The sequence below is a fragment of the Malania oleifera genome, chromosome 1, assembly GCF_029873635.1.
Source record: "Malania oleifera isolate guangnan ecotype guangnan chromosome 1, ASM2987363v1, whole genome shotgun sequence".
NCBI lineage: Eukaryota > Viridiplantae > Streptophyta > Magnoliopsida > Santalales > Ximeniaceae > Malania > Malania oleifera.
Window position 1 is genome coordinate 130,740,858 of NC_080417.1, and position 17,808 is coordinate 130,758,665.

At 35.6% G+C, this 17,808-nt stretch overlaps 1 protein-coding gene across 5 annotated transcripts in view; it reads right to left on the bottom strand.

Moving 5' to 3' along the window:
- The window catches only part of LOC131168650 (protein SEEDLING PLASTID DEVELOPMENT 1), a 70,377-nt gene that overhangs the window by 13,979 nt on the left and 38,590 nt on the right, over positions 1 to 17,808 (bottom strand). For 4 of the 5 annotated variants that reach the window (XR_009140379.1, XR_009140373.1, XR_009140381.1 and 1 more), the window contains 2 exons: positions 11,243 to 11,393; positions 3,668 to 3,859 (listed from right to left, as the gene is read on the bottom strand). Coding sequence is in view for 1 of the 5 variants with exons in the window: in XM_058128261.1 (XP_057984244.1) it covers positions 3,668 to 3,859; positions 11,243 to 11,393 (343 nt within the window). In the remaining 4 variants the exon portion in view is untranslated. The remainder of the gene's footprint in view (positions 1 to 3,667; positions 3,860 to 11,242; positions 11,394 to 17,808) is intronic. The other variant, XR_009140380.1, reaches the window with a different exon arrangement.

The following is a 17,808-nucleotide window of genomic DNA, read 5'->3' on the forward strand; positions in this document are numbered from 1 at the left end:
AAACAATCTCAAAAAGTTCTCAAAAATTCACCATGAACTTTTGAAGACCAGGGATGTATTTTTGGTTCACTTTTGCCTATTTAATATGTTTGCATTGCATGGTTAATTCATATTTGCGTTTGTGTGAGTGTACGATCCTATGATTAAAAAAAGGATAAAAGGAAAGGTTTTCTAGCAAGACCCCTTCTTTTTTGGAGGTCTTATTAGACATTTCTGAAATCGCACAGCGTTTTGTATTTTTCGAATAACAGTTTTGGTGTTAATGTAAAGTCATTCGAGTCAACTTTAGATAAACCATAGTTAATTAGGTACTATTTGTGGAATGAATGTGTATCGGGCGCTAGGACCTTCCCCTTACATAACCTACTCCCTAACCAAACTCTGGTGAGAGCAGACCGAAACTATTGATTCCTTGACCTTAGGATTAATCTAAAGACCAATTAATAAGTAGTAAGTAGGTGAACTAACCACGTGTTGGTAAATAACAAATTAGTGGCAACTCTATTGAACCTAAAAGACACAAATTTCACATCCCTCACCATCCCGAGGTCCGAATGTTGCGACAATATCAAAAGAAGAGATTTGATTAATATGAGAAGACTTTACAAAGAGGAGAATAAGACATCTCCCGCCAAAATTTTGGAACAAATCAAAATCAAAATAAAATAAAATAAACTAATAATAACAAAGAAAGATGAGGAATATCAATTCAAAAAAATTTCTTCAATCTCATTGAACTTCCATAAAGCTAACTCCCTTGTAACACCACAAACTAACATGCCAAAAGAAGCCAAGTAATGAATCTTTTCCCAAACTAGCTGCCAATTCAAATTTTTTTCTTTGATAAGATCAATGCATTAGCTCCAACCATAATCCCCACAATATTGCAAAAATACCACATTTCCAAAGTACAGCCCTCTCCTTTCTTCTTCCAAATCCCTCAAAAAAAGTAGCCAATAGTTCCTCCACCAATACTAAGCATAACCATTTTTCTCCCAAAACACAAAATAACTTATTCCAAATCATCCAAGCAAAATCACAATGTTAAAAAAATATGAGATGTTATTTCAAAATTTAAATAGCAAAGCACACAAACATATGGAGATATAGCCTTCAAAGGTCTGGTGATTTGCAAGAAGTTATTGGTATCGATTTATGGAGCATAATCAATCAAATGGAAGCTTTAATTTTTGGAGGAGCTTTGGCCTTCCAAATAAATGAAGATAGAGGAAGAGTTGGAGTGGATCAAGAACTCAAAAAAAAAAAAAAAAGATTTACAAGAATAAACCTCCAAATGATCCAAAAACCAAGAACAAACACCCCTATTTGAAGAAAGATGACAAATATTCAATAAAGACAACAAGGAAGAAAATTCCATTAGCACTTTATCGTAAGAGATCAGAGGGTTAAACAAATCAACTGCAAAGAAGGAAATCACATTATTCTGCCCTAAGCTCAACTGGATGAGACAAGGAAAATATGTGGATAAAACATCATTTCCCAACCACAGGTCTTTCCAAAAACAAATATGAGAACCCTACCACCATCACAAATTTAGTGTGAGGAGTGAATAAAGGATAAATCTAAGAGATAGACCTCCATGGACTCTCTAAAGAATATCACAAACTAATATTGGTACCCACCTATTCCACCCAACCCAAACTTACTTCTAATCACTTTATGCCAAACAGAATAATTTCTAGGGGATAACACCATAGACCATTTACCTACGAGACCATGTTATTAGACACAAATTTTACAACAGCCACCCCTCCCTCCAATTTAGACGTGCAAACCCCTTCCCAACTTACTGAATGATCCCGATTACCCCCCAACTTCAGACACAAGAATCTCTCATAATATTTTCTATATTAGCAATCCCCTACTGGAATCTTAAAAGTAGACAAATAATACACGAAGTAAACCATCACCATAGTACTTGTGGAACCCTAAGATACAAATATCGTTGAAATCCAAGATGTTTTCATCTTCATGTCAAGCCTAGAAAAGACTTCCTAATTGCACATCCAAAATGGAAGTTGACTTGGTCACTGGAGTATTGGACAAGGTAACGTATATTCTATTTCACATGATAAATTGATACAAATATCGTTGAAATCCAAGATGTTTTCATCTTCATGTTAAGCCTAGAAAAGACTTTCTAATTACACATCCAGAGTGGAAGTTGACTAAGTACTAGCCAAGGTAACATATATTCTATTTCACATGATAAAACGATAGGTTGTCCAAGGAAAAATTAGTCTACCCCAATTTGTTTTGCTTCTCACATAAAACAAGTATAGGTCAAGATAAATAAATAACTCATATTTATGATAGAATATTGCCAACCAATGAAATTCTCATAAATGGGCAACCAAGAAATGCAAAATTTGATGTATGGGTTCGATTACCAGTTTATCTAAAGCTTAGATCATGGGCCAAAAATGTATATCAAACCCCAATTATGCATCCCAGTTGCAAGTGGAGAGGTAAGAATAAATATAGCTCATTATGGGACAAGGAAATTTTAATAGTTTGACAATAAACAAGATCCTAGGATCTTAGCAAGCATGTCTTTGACATCATGTTAGATTACCAGTTCAATTAGCAGCTTAAGTTGTTAGGTTTACAATGCATATCAAGCCTTAATAATATGAATGGCTAATTTAAAACATACTAAATTCAAAATATGAAGTAATATTAGATACAAGAAACTAAAGAATGACCGGCGAATCAAGATTTAGGGGCAGCTAAGATTGACAACAAAAAGATTGCAAAGCAATTTCTTATGATATTTAAGCACCATTATCCATAATGAGGGTGAGAGACAAAGGAAATTCCCAACCAAATTAGTTAGGTCAGATCAATGTGCATCATAGGAAGTTAGATTAGTGTTTCAAAGGTAAGTGTTTTATATAAATAGCAACATAGTAATAACATATTTAGTTTTGTAACACAAGTTTAGGCAAGAAATGTAGACAACAGGATATTGCCAAAATGAAGGATGCTTAAAGCTGCATCACAATTCACAGCCACAGCCTGAGGTAGGCTGCTGGAACAGTTATAAATATAATTGTTTTGAGTAACTCCTCCAATAAGAAAGCTACCTCTATATGTCAAACTTCTTGATAAAAGAAAAATCCTTCTGTTTTGTTTCATTCTATCCTCTTTCCTTTTTCTAACTTCTTGAGTGTCACTTAGGGATCAAAATTGTATAAAAAATTATGCATGCATGTTGACTCCATGACAGTCTCAGATTGCTATATGTTAATCCAAAAGCAGCAGCAATTAGCTGCACTTCATGCTGTGCAACCTTCCACATGCTTCAAGTGTCATACCAGTGAGAGTTTTGAGACACTAAAACAAAAAAGGTTTGAACACATTAACTGGTCAATCAACCATAATAACCACATATCATTCAATAAGTACTAAGAAAAGTCGATCCTAGTTCGGCAATTTTTTTCAAGTTGGAAAGATCCAAGCATATTCTTCTTAAAAACCATTTGAGTATCAACAAAAAAATGTTACTTTGGGGTTGTGCTGCCACAAAATATTAATCCAAGTACTCAAAACTGTCTCAAAGTCCGTTTTTGCAAAGAGGTTATAACGACCACATACACTAAATTGCACTGGCCAATTAGAAATCAATATCAATTAACTGTCTCACCTGTATTCCTCCAATAAGTATATCTAGTGAAGGGTTCATTACTAAATTCTCTATTGTTACTCCATGCGCAGTGGCAACCAGCTGAATTCCGCGTTGTGCAATTGTGCTTGCAGCCATTGCTTCGAGTTTTGTGCCAATTTCATCAATTACTATCACTTGAGGCATATGATTTTCAACTGCTTCTATCAAAACCTGAATAAGAATTAAGACAGAAGATGGAGCCTCATCGTGGAACTCTTTTCAGTGAAACAATCTTAAATGTATCATTTAAATTAACAGCCTTAATACAGAGAAAATTTTGTAATCAAGTTCCCAAGTAATTAACCCTATCAAGTCAACAGAAATATCAAGTGTAACTTCATTCATAACCAAATTAGGTGCATGAAGTACTACACTATAGGCATGGTTTTAAATTTCCATGAAATTGTCGAAATTTCCATCGAAAATTTCCGATTTCCGTCACCCTCGAAATCGAAATGACAGTCAATTTCTGTCTTGCATAATTTCCATCGAAATCTCATCGAATCATCCAAAATTTATCGAAATCTCGAAAATTTTAGCGAAACTTATCGAAATTTTAACTATATGATGAAGTTCCGTCAGAATTCAAATGAGAAATTTAGGAGTGAAATGGATTCTATCTTAATTTAGTTTATTTATTTTATTGAAACAAAACACTATTACAAGTGCTTTGAAATTATATGAAAAAATAACCTTATGGTAACATTTTATTCAACCATTCATTTCTAAATTATCATTATTTGTATAATAAATCATATTTAAATGATTTATAAATTTCATTTCTATTAACTGAACATGTTTAATGTACATTATCTTACAAATATGTTTGATACACATGCTATTTTACAACTTTTCCACCTCATATAAAACATATATGTATTTAATATGTAATATATTAGTCCTAAAACTTATATTATTATGTTTGTTAACCATTTCTAAAGTTTCACAAAGAATTCCATGCTTTACTACTGATTTACGTTATTTTTTCAAATCGAAATCGAAATTTCCGTACTTTTGGAGCTTCGAAATTTGAGTCAAAATTGAAATTTAAGACCTTGACTATAGGTCATTAAATAATAAAAAAAAATTATAAGAAGAGAAGATATTAAAAGGAGGACAATGCACTCTCCAAGCAAAATGCATAAAGAAACAAAATACCAAAAACTAAATACTATTCAAGACAAATAAAGCAATTCTCTCCAATCTCTCTACAAGTTAGCCCCTGTTTGGAACAACTTAAAAAATAAGTATTTTTTTTAGAAAAGTACTTATTTTAAGTACTTGTGTGACGTCAATAACTAGCATTGGTTCACACTTACATAAGTACTTATTTTTAAGTACTTGTGTCAATAACTAGTGTTAGCCTTAGTGGCTACATGAACTTCATTGTCTTGCTTTGATGATAACAACCCATTAGTGGTTCTAGGTAAACTTATCTTTGCATAATAAGCTATGATAAATATAAACACGAATGCAAAGATTAAGTAAAATAGTGATAGGTTCTACATCATCAAAAAGAGGGAGATTGTTAGTCTTGGGGGCTACATAATCTTGGTTTATATGTTTTGATGATATTAACCTATATGTTCCTAGTATTTCCTATCTTTGCAGATCATGTTTAGTACAGGTTCCAGTGACAAATACATGAAGCATTGGATCAAAGGCAAAGATCGGACCGAGTAGACGTCAAGCAGGAAAGATCAAAAGGACACTCACTTGGAAAGGACTCAAGCACATCCATGGAAGCATAATGTAGAAATTATATGTAATAGAGATTGTGGTTGAGGAAGTAATTTATGTAACCCTTGCGTTTTGTTTCATGCACGATTTCTGAGCAAGAGTTGAGCAAAGAGTTGAGCAATGCACATGCATACTAGGACACATAAGTTTATAGGATTTCACTTAAGTCACAAATTCAACCTTCATAGTTTTCAAAGTTAAATTTAAGAGTTTGTCAAAAGAATCCTTAACTCAAAATATGTTTTTATAAGGGACAAGTTTTCAACATCCTAGTTTTAAGAACATTTTCATACTTAGTCCCAGGTTTGACAGAACATGTTTTATGTCCTAAAGCCTCAAGAAAGTCAAGCATGCTTTTATAAAGGACATACTTAGCATATAAGATATCAAAATAAGCTTTCAAATATGTTTTCATAAATAAGGTATCTTATATTCAAAATAAATTTCATAAGGACAAGTTTTAAATTATATTAGTGCTATAATATTTTACAAACTTGGTTCTGGTTAGGTTTAAAACCTCAGTTATGCACCTATCAAATTTCCTGAACACTCTTCGATATTTGGGGCATAACTTTTGCTAGGAAAGTTCAAAAAGGACGATCTTGGTGTCTATGAAAAGCTAAGAAAAAATCCCACAACTTTCATGTTGATTACTTTTTCTGATTTGGGACACTAGTCAACAAGTGGGGGCCACTAGTTGACGAGTAGGGTAGACTAGTCGATGAGATGCATCGTGAACAACGCACCAACGGCTAGAAAACAGCTAGTTTCTTTTGGGAATTGCTATCAAGAGTCCAATAACAGCTAGTAAGGGTTTTTGGCTATAAATACAAGTTCATAGACTTGTTTAGCATGGTTTTGGTGTTTATACAAGTCCATAGTGAAAAATATCATTTTATTCAAAACCTAACACTTTGCATTTTAGTTATTCATTCCAAGTGCTCAATCTCTATTGCTCACTTATCTTGTTTGAATCATTCCTTGAGAGAGTAGTGTGAGATTTGATTGTATTTGATATCAGCTTGTTGTGAGGAGCATTGCTTTGTATTATCCATCATCTTGTAAAAGGTTCTTTGTGAACCGAAGGCTCTTTGTGAGTGGGTAGGGATTTGTTCCCGAGTGTAGGCTTTGGTACCCGAGTTGTAAGGCTTGCTCCGCTGGCGAAGGAGTATCTTAGTGGATTGTAAAATCCTTGACTTGATGCTAAGGCTTGGACGTAGGCTTGGTGCCAAACCACATTAAAATACCGGTGTTAAGCTTTCTCTCCCTTCACTCTTTAATTTTTGTCTTGTACTTGATTTTCATTATATATTGTGATATAATTGCTTGCAATCTTGCCAAGAGTTTTATTTTGTAGAGAAAGCTCAAATATGTGAAAAGAGTCCATTCACCCCCCCCCCCTTTGGACTCTATCCCAGATGGGACGATTAACAACTAGCATTTGGTTCACACTTAAATGAGTACTACTTTTTAAAAACCACTTTTCTAAACTACTCTTTTTTTTTTCCTAAATAAAAATAAGTTATTTGAAAAAGCATTTTCTGAAAAAAGTACTTATCTGAAAAAGTAATTATAAATAATCTCAGATTCTCAGACTACTTTTAGACAAGTACTTTTCCAGATAAATACTTTTCCAGAAAAGAACTTTTCTATAAGTGCTTCCTACATTCCTTGGTAGTTTGGTTTGAAGTAGGATGGTCTTTTTCATTTTTCTAGGCTAGCAGCAAAATGAGGGATTATAGCATTACATTCCAACCAAACACATCAAATAACTATGAAACAAAACATTTCCAAATAGCCCTCCCCTCTTTCCCAAATACCCTAAAACAAAGAAGACATTAATTTTCCAAAAGTATGTGAACAATCCAATGCTCTCCAATAATAACAAACAAATTTTTCCAAATACCCAAGGAAAAAGAATTGTTAAAGCTTGATATATATTGTTGGCCCACAACCTAGCAGCATAAGCTTTCAAGTAAAGTGATGATCTAACATGGTATCAAAGTTAGATTGCCATGAGGTCCTAGGTTCTAGTCTTGTTGTCTGCATTTACTGTGTGTCACTTAAAAAATACAATTACTGTATTCCCAGTAATGGGTGTTATAATCATTTGTCATCTCTCCACGTGCTTTCGGGCTGCACGCACGCGGGAGTGTTAAAGCTTGATATACATTGTTAGCCTACAACCTAACAGCTTAAACTTTTAAGTAAAGTGGTAGTCTAACAGCACTGAGTAAAAACAAAAAAAATCAAACATGTCTCGCATCAAAGTACCAAGCAATGAAAAAGAAAAAACCAGAACGTGTCTGCTCACAAAGCAAATCACCAGAATTGATCCTATTAAGGATTTCAATCCAAGTGAAAGTCTTCATTTTAGAAGGATTCTAAATTTGCAAAATACAAGAATGCAAGAGAAAAGGAAGAGTATTATGAGCGAAAGTCAATGAGTGGGAAAATCTAATATTTAAAAATAAAAGATATGCAGTGTAACTAAAATTGGCACCATCTACCCTCCTTTCGAAAAAAATACTTAGGGCCCCTTTAGTTTTGGAAAATAGTTCTCATTTTTCATTTTACTTTTCAAAAAAATTACAAAAAAGTTAGCTAATTTTTCATTTTTACGACATTTGTATGAAATAAATAAATAACAATAAACATTTTTGGCACTTTTTGCTTGAAAATAGTTTTATTTTTAATTTCTAATTTCTCAAATAATTACAAACATGCCACCTTGTTTTCCAATTTTCCAAATTTATATAGAAAAGTTGGAAAACATCTTTTCATTATTTTTCTAGATTTCAAACTCTTACGTTGCATATTGGAGCATGGAATTCTGATCTTGAACTTTAATTTGTGAAGATTATGTATAAAATTTATTCTAAGTCCACACAAATCCAAATTAAAGCCCCAAATTTCATGATTCTAAATATTACCTTACATAGAATTAGGATAATGGGAAAACAAGTTGTCGTTTTTTTTTTGTGATTATTCTAAAATTAAAACATGAATAAATGGAAAACTATTTTGTCCATTTAAACAAATTCTTTATTTTCTACATTTTTAATAGGAATTTTTAAAATTTAAAAATAAGTTAAAATTTTTATAGTTCTTTGAGGAAAACTAAAAATTGGAAAATGGAAAATGTTTTCCACAACCAAACAGCCCTCAATGATCCTATCTCTAGGTGAACCTAAAGCAGGAAAAAATAGGATGCTTCAACTCAAAACTGATTTCCAGATATGTTTGATGGTATTGAAATCCCACAACCAACATAACACGTTCATAATATATCAAGCTATATCCTAGTAGAATCCAACAACAAAAATCATTGGTCCAATCCAACAGTAAAATAAATAAATAATTCCTCAAATCTATTCAATTTGTTTATGTAGCAAAAGGAAATTTTTAGGAAAAAAAAAAGAGAGAGAGAACGCGAGTACAACAAAATTAGGGCAAGACATCCTCAAGACTAAAGAAAGAAACAAAAATTAATTAATTAAAATTAAGAACTTTTTAAAGAAGAACATCTTAAAACTCTTCCTCTCATATAGTTTATAGAGCACTTTAAGCTCTCAAAATCCCTTGAGCCTTCACAAATTTTACCACAATCCAACATTCCAACCTATTTTTTTCCCCTAGGAAAGAAAGCAACAATCCCATTCATCCCATCTTTGAGCTTCTATGTCCTTTTCATTAACCTTTATCTCTAAAGAGGTGATGGTTGGAAAAATACAATCCCTTTGGGAACATTTTCCTCCTTTGCTTGATCATCATCTGCATCTAAATTATATCTTCGTCTCTAAAAATAGGTACTCATTCCAAAGAAACCTTGGGAATCTTTGACTCATGCGAACATCTAAGTAATTATCTAAATATAACCACATTTCTCATATCATAATCCATCATCATGCTCACATATAGTGTCAAACTCACTCCCCTCATCCAGCACATCACCCCAATTCTTAATCTCCTTAAAATCTCCACCTTTAGAACCCTAATTCCTAAAATCACTCATCATAATATCTGCCTGGCTCTACACATGCATAAGGCTCCCAGCAATGTTTCTCTTTAAAAAAAATATTGTGCACAACTCTGGTTGAGAACTTTTGCACAACTCAGAATCCAACCGTATCACCCTCATTCAGGAATTGTCCTTACCTGATCCTAACAAAAGAGCCTTCCTATTCATATAAATTCAAGACACATATTTTCAGTGTGACCTTCCTGAACCATCTTCCCAATCCCAAAGTCTGGCCGCATGTGCAAAGCAGCCTCATCAGCTGCCTTCATCAATTTTGGAAAACAAGCCCCCAGAATCAACGAAGATGCCTACCCTTAATGAACAGAAATAAAACCACCTTTGCCTTGATTCACCTCTATCCTATATTGAATCGTCCTCAACCAAGATTATGAATTGTCAGAACCTGAAAACCTTGGCTCCCCTGAATCTAGTCATGTAAAAAATTGTCACTGTCCAAATATCCAAATTGAAAACCCAATCATATCTAATAGCTGCGTAAAATTCTATTTTTAGAAGAGGAAACTATAAACTAAAAAGAATAATGAAACTCACAACACAAAGATGTGTCTATTTTGAGTGGATAAGTAAGTCATTCATGTGAGTGTCCATGGGTGAGGGCAGTGTTGGCGAGAGAGAGAGAGAGCTTTATTTTGAAAAGCATGGCTCTTTAAAAGTTAAGATAAAAAAGGACTATCATTGATGAGATTGAGCAGTGGCTGAAAGTTAGGCAGTGAAGTCACGAGCAGCAACTGCCATGGAGCCAAATTCAATAAATCATTTTAAAAACCAAGCCTGAATAGATTAGATTTGGCACTATCTACATCTGTTTCCATGCTTAACAGATTTTTAAAGTCAGATCATTATTGGGTTAACAAATAATAATCCAAAAACCATATCAACCTATCAAATTAGATCACGATCAGATCCAATCCATTATTGACATGCCTGATCGAATAAGACACCATGAGCCTTGCATGCTTAACAGATTTTTAAAGTCAGATCGTTATTGGGTTAACAAATCATAATCCAAAAACCATATCAACCTATCAGATTGGATCACGATCAGAATCCAATCCATTATTGGCATGCCTGATTGAATAAGACACCATGAGCCTTGCAATCAAGTAACCACTGGGCAACATTCTAAGAATCTAGATGGGATGGAAAAGCTTCCTAGAAATAGGGATCAAAATAAGCCTCAAATGGCCATTTAATGAAACAATACATTATTAAACAGTATCAACCACTGGGTAGATCCCAATCAAAATTTTGTATCTCATGGTCCCCATGACCATTTATGTATCTTCATCTACCTAGAAAGAATTCGATAAAAATGAAAATTAATAGAACGGGCTCAACTAAAACCGGAACAGATTAGGGTTAGCTTAGATAAGAAATTTTCTAAATAACAGAATTTCATAAATGATGAAATTTTTAAATCCCGAGATTCTCAGATTATTGAAAAGGTATCATTTTAAGGGGATATAGTTTCTCGAGATCACTAGCAAATATTAGCTCATTGGAGAAACATACTACAGAAGGCTTTCTAACTGGCATGTTATTCAGACATTTCACTTATTGTAGCAGTTTCATCCATCTAATCCATTTATCTCCATAATGGGCAAAAATCATGGAGATTGATAGGAAGATATATTATATATATATATAAACAATGTTCCTTTTTACTACTTTGAGCTGTGGGCATGCATTTTCCCTTCCAAAATAATTTCAGTTTTTGCAATTTTATTGGATATATGGAGGATGAATATCCTGAGGGGTGCTCCAGCTAATACCTTATGCTGCATATCAGAGTTAGGGACTTGCATCCGACGAGCAGTACCTATTCCTGCATGAGGAATATCACCATCCCCACCTATCTCATTTGAGGTGTCAACGATCATAACCCGTTTCTTGTAATCATTGGCAAGCATCCGTGCAATTTCCCTGTAAATTTTACATACACAGGTTATCACTACAAATAACTGAATGCAACAATTTAAGTCAAAACTGGAGTTTTATCATGAGCATTATCAGTTTCCGTTTGGATAAGAATTCCCCAGCTCTCTTAATGGCACTCTAGAGTCTACATTAGGTAATTATTTGCTAGTATTTGAAGAGTTTGGTTCATTCTGTTGTTTCAGGAAATGTATCTGAGTGACATCCCTCCTGCAGTAGATGAAAACTCGGGATTACTTATGTTAGGTGCAACAGAAGGTTCTTAGGGGGAAGGAGTTATCTGTTTTCAGAAATTAAAAGATATTTTGATAAACACTTTTTTTCAGGAACTCAGAAAATTTTCATATGAGGACTCAGTGAATGACTTTATGTCTAGAGCTCCCCTTTTTGTATATGGGTTGACACCCCCTTGGTGCCCAGTAAAACACAATTCCTTTACTTATCCAAAAAAAAAAGCACCTGCAGTACTTTTCAATAAAAATCAATCTGTTTCTACTTCAATATTTTTTTCTTTTGTTCATGCTTATGTATGAGAACCATGAGCTGTCTACAAAGGTAATTCAGCTTACCTTTTTCTTTTTTAAAATTAATATAGTCTCTATCATTGGGTGTATCTGATGTCCTATAAATTTTAATTTTTTAATGTTTATCATAACTTTTAACTCCATGGCCAACTTGGGGATCAACTATGCTAATGAGATTATGGATTATTCACTAAGCAAACATGGGGACTGAATAAATTTCCTTAGATATATTTAAATACAAGATTCATGAACAATGACCAAGACACATTTCAAATTCAAAAATAAGATCCCACTTTAATCTTTATGGAATCACCTAAACATGACCTGCATCCGAACCTCTAATAAAAATGCGATTTCAATAATTAAAATAATTATGACAACCAACAAAACTTCAGATTCCTGTCATTCAGAGTATAGACTTGACTGGACTGTAAAATAAAAGACAAGTTAAACTTTCATTCAAGCACATTATAGAACGATGGCAGAGGAAAAACCTGCAGGCCTTGGCCAACTCTGTTTTCTTGAGAAATTACATGCGATAGGTCAAAAACTAAAGGGCAAACGTTGCTCCACCAAACCACATTTTCCTTCCAAAAGAGCTGACAGGATTCTACACTTCTTGTGGTGGGCAAGTCGTACGATCTACCACTTGTAGCAAGAGTGCCGATGCTTCCCATGTTGCTAAGCTAGTCTTCACTGAAGTAGTACACTCCCATCGTCTGCCTTCCCCCATATTCTGTTCAGGAAATTAATCATATTATATTCATGTGCTATTTTTGAAAGACATTTTGGAAACTTTTTGGCAGCCATTTACAGTCTCCCTCTGCCTTTCATCCACAAATCAATGGTCAAACTAAGGTTGTTAAGCATGGCCCCTGGAACCTGTGTATTGAGGGTGAACAGGTAAACATTTGGCACTGAGTCTTGCCAGCTACAAAGTCTGCCAACTACAGTTCAATCAATTAGTATATCAATAATAGTCCTTCAAAGTCTATTCATGGTTGTACGCCTCATCAGCCCATTGATCTTATTTCTTCACCCCCTAAAGTTTAAAGCTCACCAATCAGAGTTTGCTGAGTTCTTCGCCCAACACATCCATGGTGGCTATGCTCATGTAAGAAAGAAGATTGCTTTCAGTAATAATGAATATAAAGCATGAACTAAGTGCTGATGCATATCATTGATTGAAAGAGTTTAATGAGTAGCTGAGAAACTCCAAAAGGTCCTTACTTCTTGAGAATTTTTTAAGATTTCAGGTTTGAGGATCAACGTGTCCAAAAGTGCAGTGGTTAATATGGATTGCAGTGCCTTAGAGGACTTCAAGGTTTAGCTGGCTGTTCTCTTCAGGGTCGCCCTTGTCTTATCTAGGTCTAACTTTAGGGGGTTAACCCCTGTAGATACCCATTTCTGATCGTGAATTGAAATCCGGAATACTTCAACCCAACCCAGATGTCCAACTTAGACTAGAATCTAACTTCTTTTCCCAATTCGAGTCCATTTGGACCTTTAAAGTTTTTGAAATTGAACCCTTCTCATCAAGACCAATCCTCACACACATATATCTGCACATGTGCCATTTTGTCTCCCCCAACATTCCTCACATACACTCACAGCACACACAGATTTCCCCTTCATTGACTCGCCTATAGGTCACCCTAAGCATTCCCACTCAACACCCATTATTCTATCAACCCCTAATCAAAACACCAATTATTCTCTCAACCCTTAATCCACCTGGATGCTTGTCATTGGACCAACAAATCAAGAAGAGAGAATAAAATTAAAATAAAAATGCAGGCAGGTCCTCCCCAAAATGGCCAGGCGAGAATATTGGGACAAATTGAGTGGAGCTGGCCTATTTAAGGCAGCTTGTGAGGAGAAAAAGGGGGAAGCAGTAAACGAGAAGGGGAAGAAGATCACATGGTGGTGGCTATTTCTCAAGGAGTTCTTCAAAGCTTCGTGAATTCTCCAGGTCTTGGTTCGTTATGACATTCTCCAGGCTCAATTTAGATATGTTTTGATTGAATTGGGCATCATTAGCTCACTGGAAATAGCTTCTGTGGCATTGGAGTTCCTCCGTTGATAAAACACTGCAGCTTTGTCTTAGGAAGTGAGGCAACAGAGAATAGATGGGTCTCCATAAGCACTTTTCCTGGAGATTCTTAAGACCTTATCTGGATTTCTGGTGCTATAATTCTCAACGCGGAACTGAAATCAGGTATGATTTACTGTCTAGTTTAATTTAGCAGAATCTATCAAGTTTGCCTGCATGCTAGGATCTAAGCATGAGCAATGGTGGAATCAGTATAGAGGAAACTAATGTTAGGCATTGCACTGTGTATGTTTGCAGGAAAAGATGAAATAATTAACAGAAAAAGAGAGAGAATGATGAGAGAAACTGAAAATCAGGCTGAAGAAGGAGAACAGAATGAAGAAAACAGAGAAACAGAGCATGAAGAGGAGAAAAGTGAGAGAGAGCAGAGAGAGAGAGATGCGAGTTCAGAGGAAATGAGAGTGGAGGAGAGAGAGAGACACGAGAGTCAAGTGAGAGAAACTGAAATCAAGAATAAAAAACCAGAGAGAGAAAGAAATGCAGAGAGAGAAAGAGATGAGAGAGAGAGAGAAAGCCACAGAAGAGAGAGTAGAGAGAGAGTCAAGGAGAGAGAAAACCACAAGAAGAGAGTGAGTAGAGTGGCCGGAGGGCGAGGGGTTACAGAGAAGAGAGAGTAGCAAAAGAATGAGAGAGAGAGAGGAGAAAATTATTTTTTTTAAAATTTCAACTGGAGCTCTAGGCGAGGCATTGGCGGTGACTAGAGAGGTCTCTGGTGGCTGGCAGCAGTGGCACCAGCTCCAGAGGCAGCGGCAATGGCCGCCCCCATTCTCGCGCACATGCATGGATGAAAGAGAAAAAAATAGAGAAGGGTGCATGTGTTTTAACTCATAGATGGAGTATGCCGCATGTCAGCTGTAACAACCCGGCCCTTTATACGGACCCAGGTGTCACTCATTCATACATAATACCTATACCAGTTCAAGATATGGAAACAACCCGCCCTTAACAGGGAAATAAGGGTGTAAAACATACATAATCTTGATGTAAATGTCGCGGAAAAACATAAACATCCATTGGGATTTCTACTAGTCTTATACCAGAGTTCACTAATACATCCATAATTTACATAAATTCGGACTTAGAATAATCGTCATATTACAACCCTCCAAAAAGGACTTTCATCAAGTTTAATACAAGATTCATATGCTTACGTAAGCTAACCCAAAATATGATCTCCCCGGTCCCTTTAGCTACTAGAACCAATGTACTATGGACCTGAAAATATAGGTTGTATGATAGGGTGAGACACCTCTCAGTAAGGAAGAAGGAGTTACAACAGTGTGTGACTGCATACATGCATATTTTCATTCAACATCTGGAATATAAATCAAATATTTTTAATACAGTTATGCATCAGGTATATCATTATTCATATTACAAAATTCACACATCTGTCTTTCGACCATTTAATGATTTATCAGATGACCAACAGCAAAATATCCCTATAACGAGTTTTACCCTATGGCTCGGGTTGTGCGTTGATACTCATCCAACACCCTATTCGTGCAGACACTGTCGAGTACCTACTTACGATCCGACTACCTCCATTGGCCCAATATCAGCCAATGGTTTCACCCTGCTAGCCGACCATCTTGGTACCCACATCGTTTAATACGTGTGGTTGCACGTGTACATCTAGCTACGATATCGCGCCGTATCATATGGCAGTAGTTTATTTCAATCCTGCAAAGAAGGTATCTTTCAACCCTCCCGGGACTCTCAAGCTATGGTTTCGTGTATCATAAATTCAATTTATACAAATATGATAACCTGCGCAATTCTAGTATTTTTCACAATTTCAAATAATAGCATTGGGTTCAAACCGGCGTCTTTCCACTCAATTTACCCCTCTTTGTTTACTGATGCGGCTCGGTGTATCACCAGCCTCCGTTTATCACATTCTCAGTATAACAAATTTGGAACTTCGTTCTCATATTCTATATCAATAGTATAGAAATTTCCATTCATTTCCATTTCAACATATATCACACAAGTTTACTTCAAAAACCCACTAAATGATAGAAATTCAATATACATAGTTTAATTGAATAAATAAAGGATTCGAGCCTCTCCTACTATAATATAAACACAAATAAACGATGTTTGTAAAATTTGGAGATCACACGTCGAAATCCTCGTTTTTACCAAAAACCGTAAAATCGTCAAACCGGCATTTCTACTCGGTAGAATTTCACAAATAAGCAGTTAAATCATACATAATAACATAAACTAGCTTTTTAGCGGTATAGTTTTTCAAATATGTTATTGTAATCAAATTCTCCTTACCTTATACTCAAAATGAAACTTCGTACGAACACGGTCCAAATCAACAACCCGGGATCTCGAAAACCTAAAACCACAGAACATAACCTTACTATGTTTTCTACTACTATCCAAATATCCAATCAAAACTAGGATCAGATTCCTACCTCGATTTTTGGGAAAACCCGAAACTCTTCGAAACAACGATCCGATCCACTAAAAGTGTAGAGTTTTCTCTTCTGATCCACGCAGTACCCTCCGTTTTTGGAAACGGACGATGAACGGCGAAGAATCCTAGAGAGAGAGAAAGATTCGCAGCTTAGAGAGAGAGAAAGAGAGCTTTTTGGATGAAACTTAGCCTCTAAGCAACCAAATAGGATATTTATAGGGCTTTTGACCTGGTCCACTTCGTCAACGAGGCAGCGTCTTCGTCGACGAATCCACCACAAAATTCGTCGACAAGGCTCTAAATTTCGTCGATGAGGATTTCCCGAGAACCCCCAAAACCTCTCGGCATTTTCTCGTCGACGAGGCTCTGAATTTCGTCGACGAGGCTCTGAAGAAATTCGTCGACGAATGTGATCCTTCGTCGACGAACCCAGTTTATGAAGGTTCGGGTCTCTACACCAACGGTCCATTTGGCCATTAAAAAACCCTGTTCCCACCTCCCTTTTTTTAAATAATAATTTGACTCGATTTGACCAAGTTAACCTGGTCTGACTTGGGTTGACCCAATTTGACAGGGCTGACCCATCTCTGACTCAGTTTGACCAGGCTGACCTATCTTTGACTCAATTTGACCAGGGACCAGGTTGACCCAATTTGATTGGGTTGAGCTGAATGCTCTTTTGATTGAGTTGACTCAGTTTTATTGGGTTGACCCGCCGGTTTTTTTTATGCTCATGTGATTGTGTGTGTGCACACCCCTATGAAGAGGAAATCAATAAAACGAGGTTATGTCGTCCTCAATCATCTCCTGAGGGGCAAAGAATCTAACAAAATCACTTTGAGCTTGCTCGATGGGGATTCTATTAGATTCTTTGATTTCGATGCACACCTTTTGCGCATGTTTCCATGTAACTTGGTGAGCATTTTTTCTTATATGTTTTGTATGTTTATTTTGCGTGTGTTGCTTAGCTTGTTTGCTTGCATGTCTCTTTTATCTTTGCATGTGTAGATGTGTTGTTTGGATATTAAAAAATCAACTTCCATATAAAACCTTCCTTTGGACTAGGGGGTTATGTCTTCACATGCCTTGGAGAAACTGAAGGTAAGGGAGGTTTTTGTCTTGTGCAAGGCCTCCCAACATCTAAATTTCAGGTAAATAAGACATTTAAGATGGAAAAAACATAATAAACAACTAATCCTTGTGGGGATCGTTGTGAGTTGTGCCTTTCACACGCCTTTGGGGATCCTGAGGTGAGCATAGTCTTCGTCTCTCCGTCTTTTGCAGGTCTATCCAACATTTAAAAATCTGGCAATTGAATAAAATGGAAGAATCAAA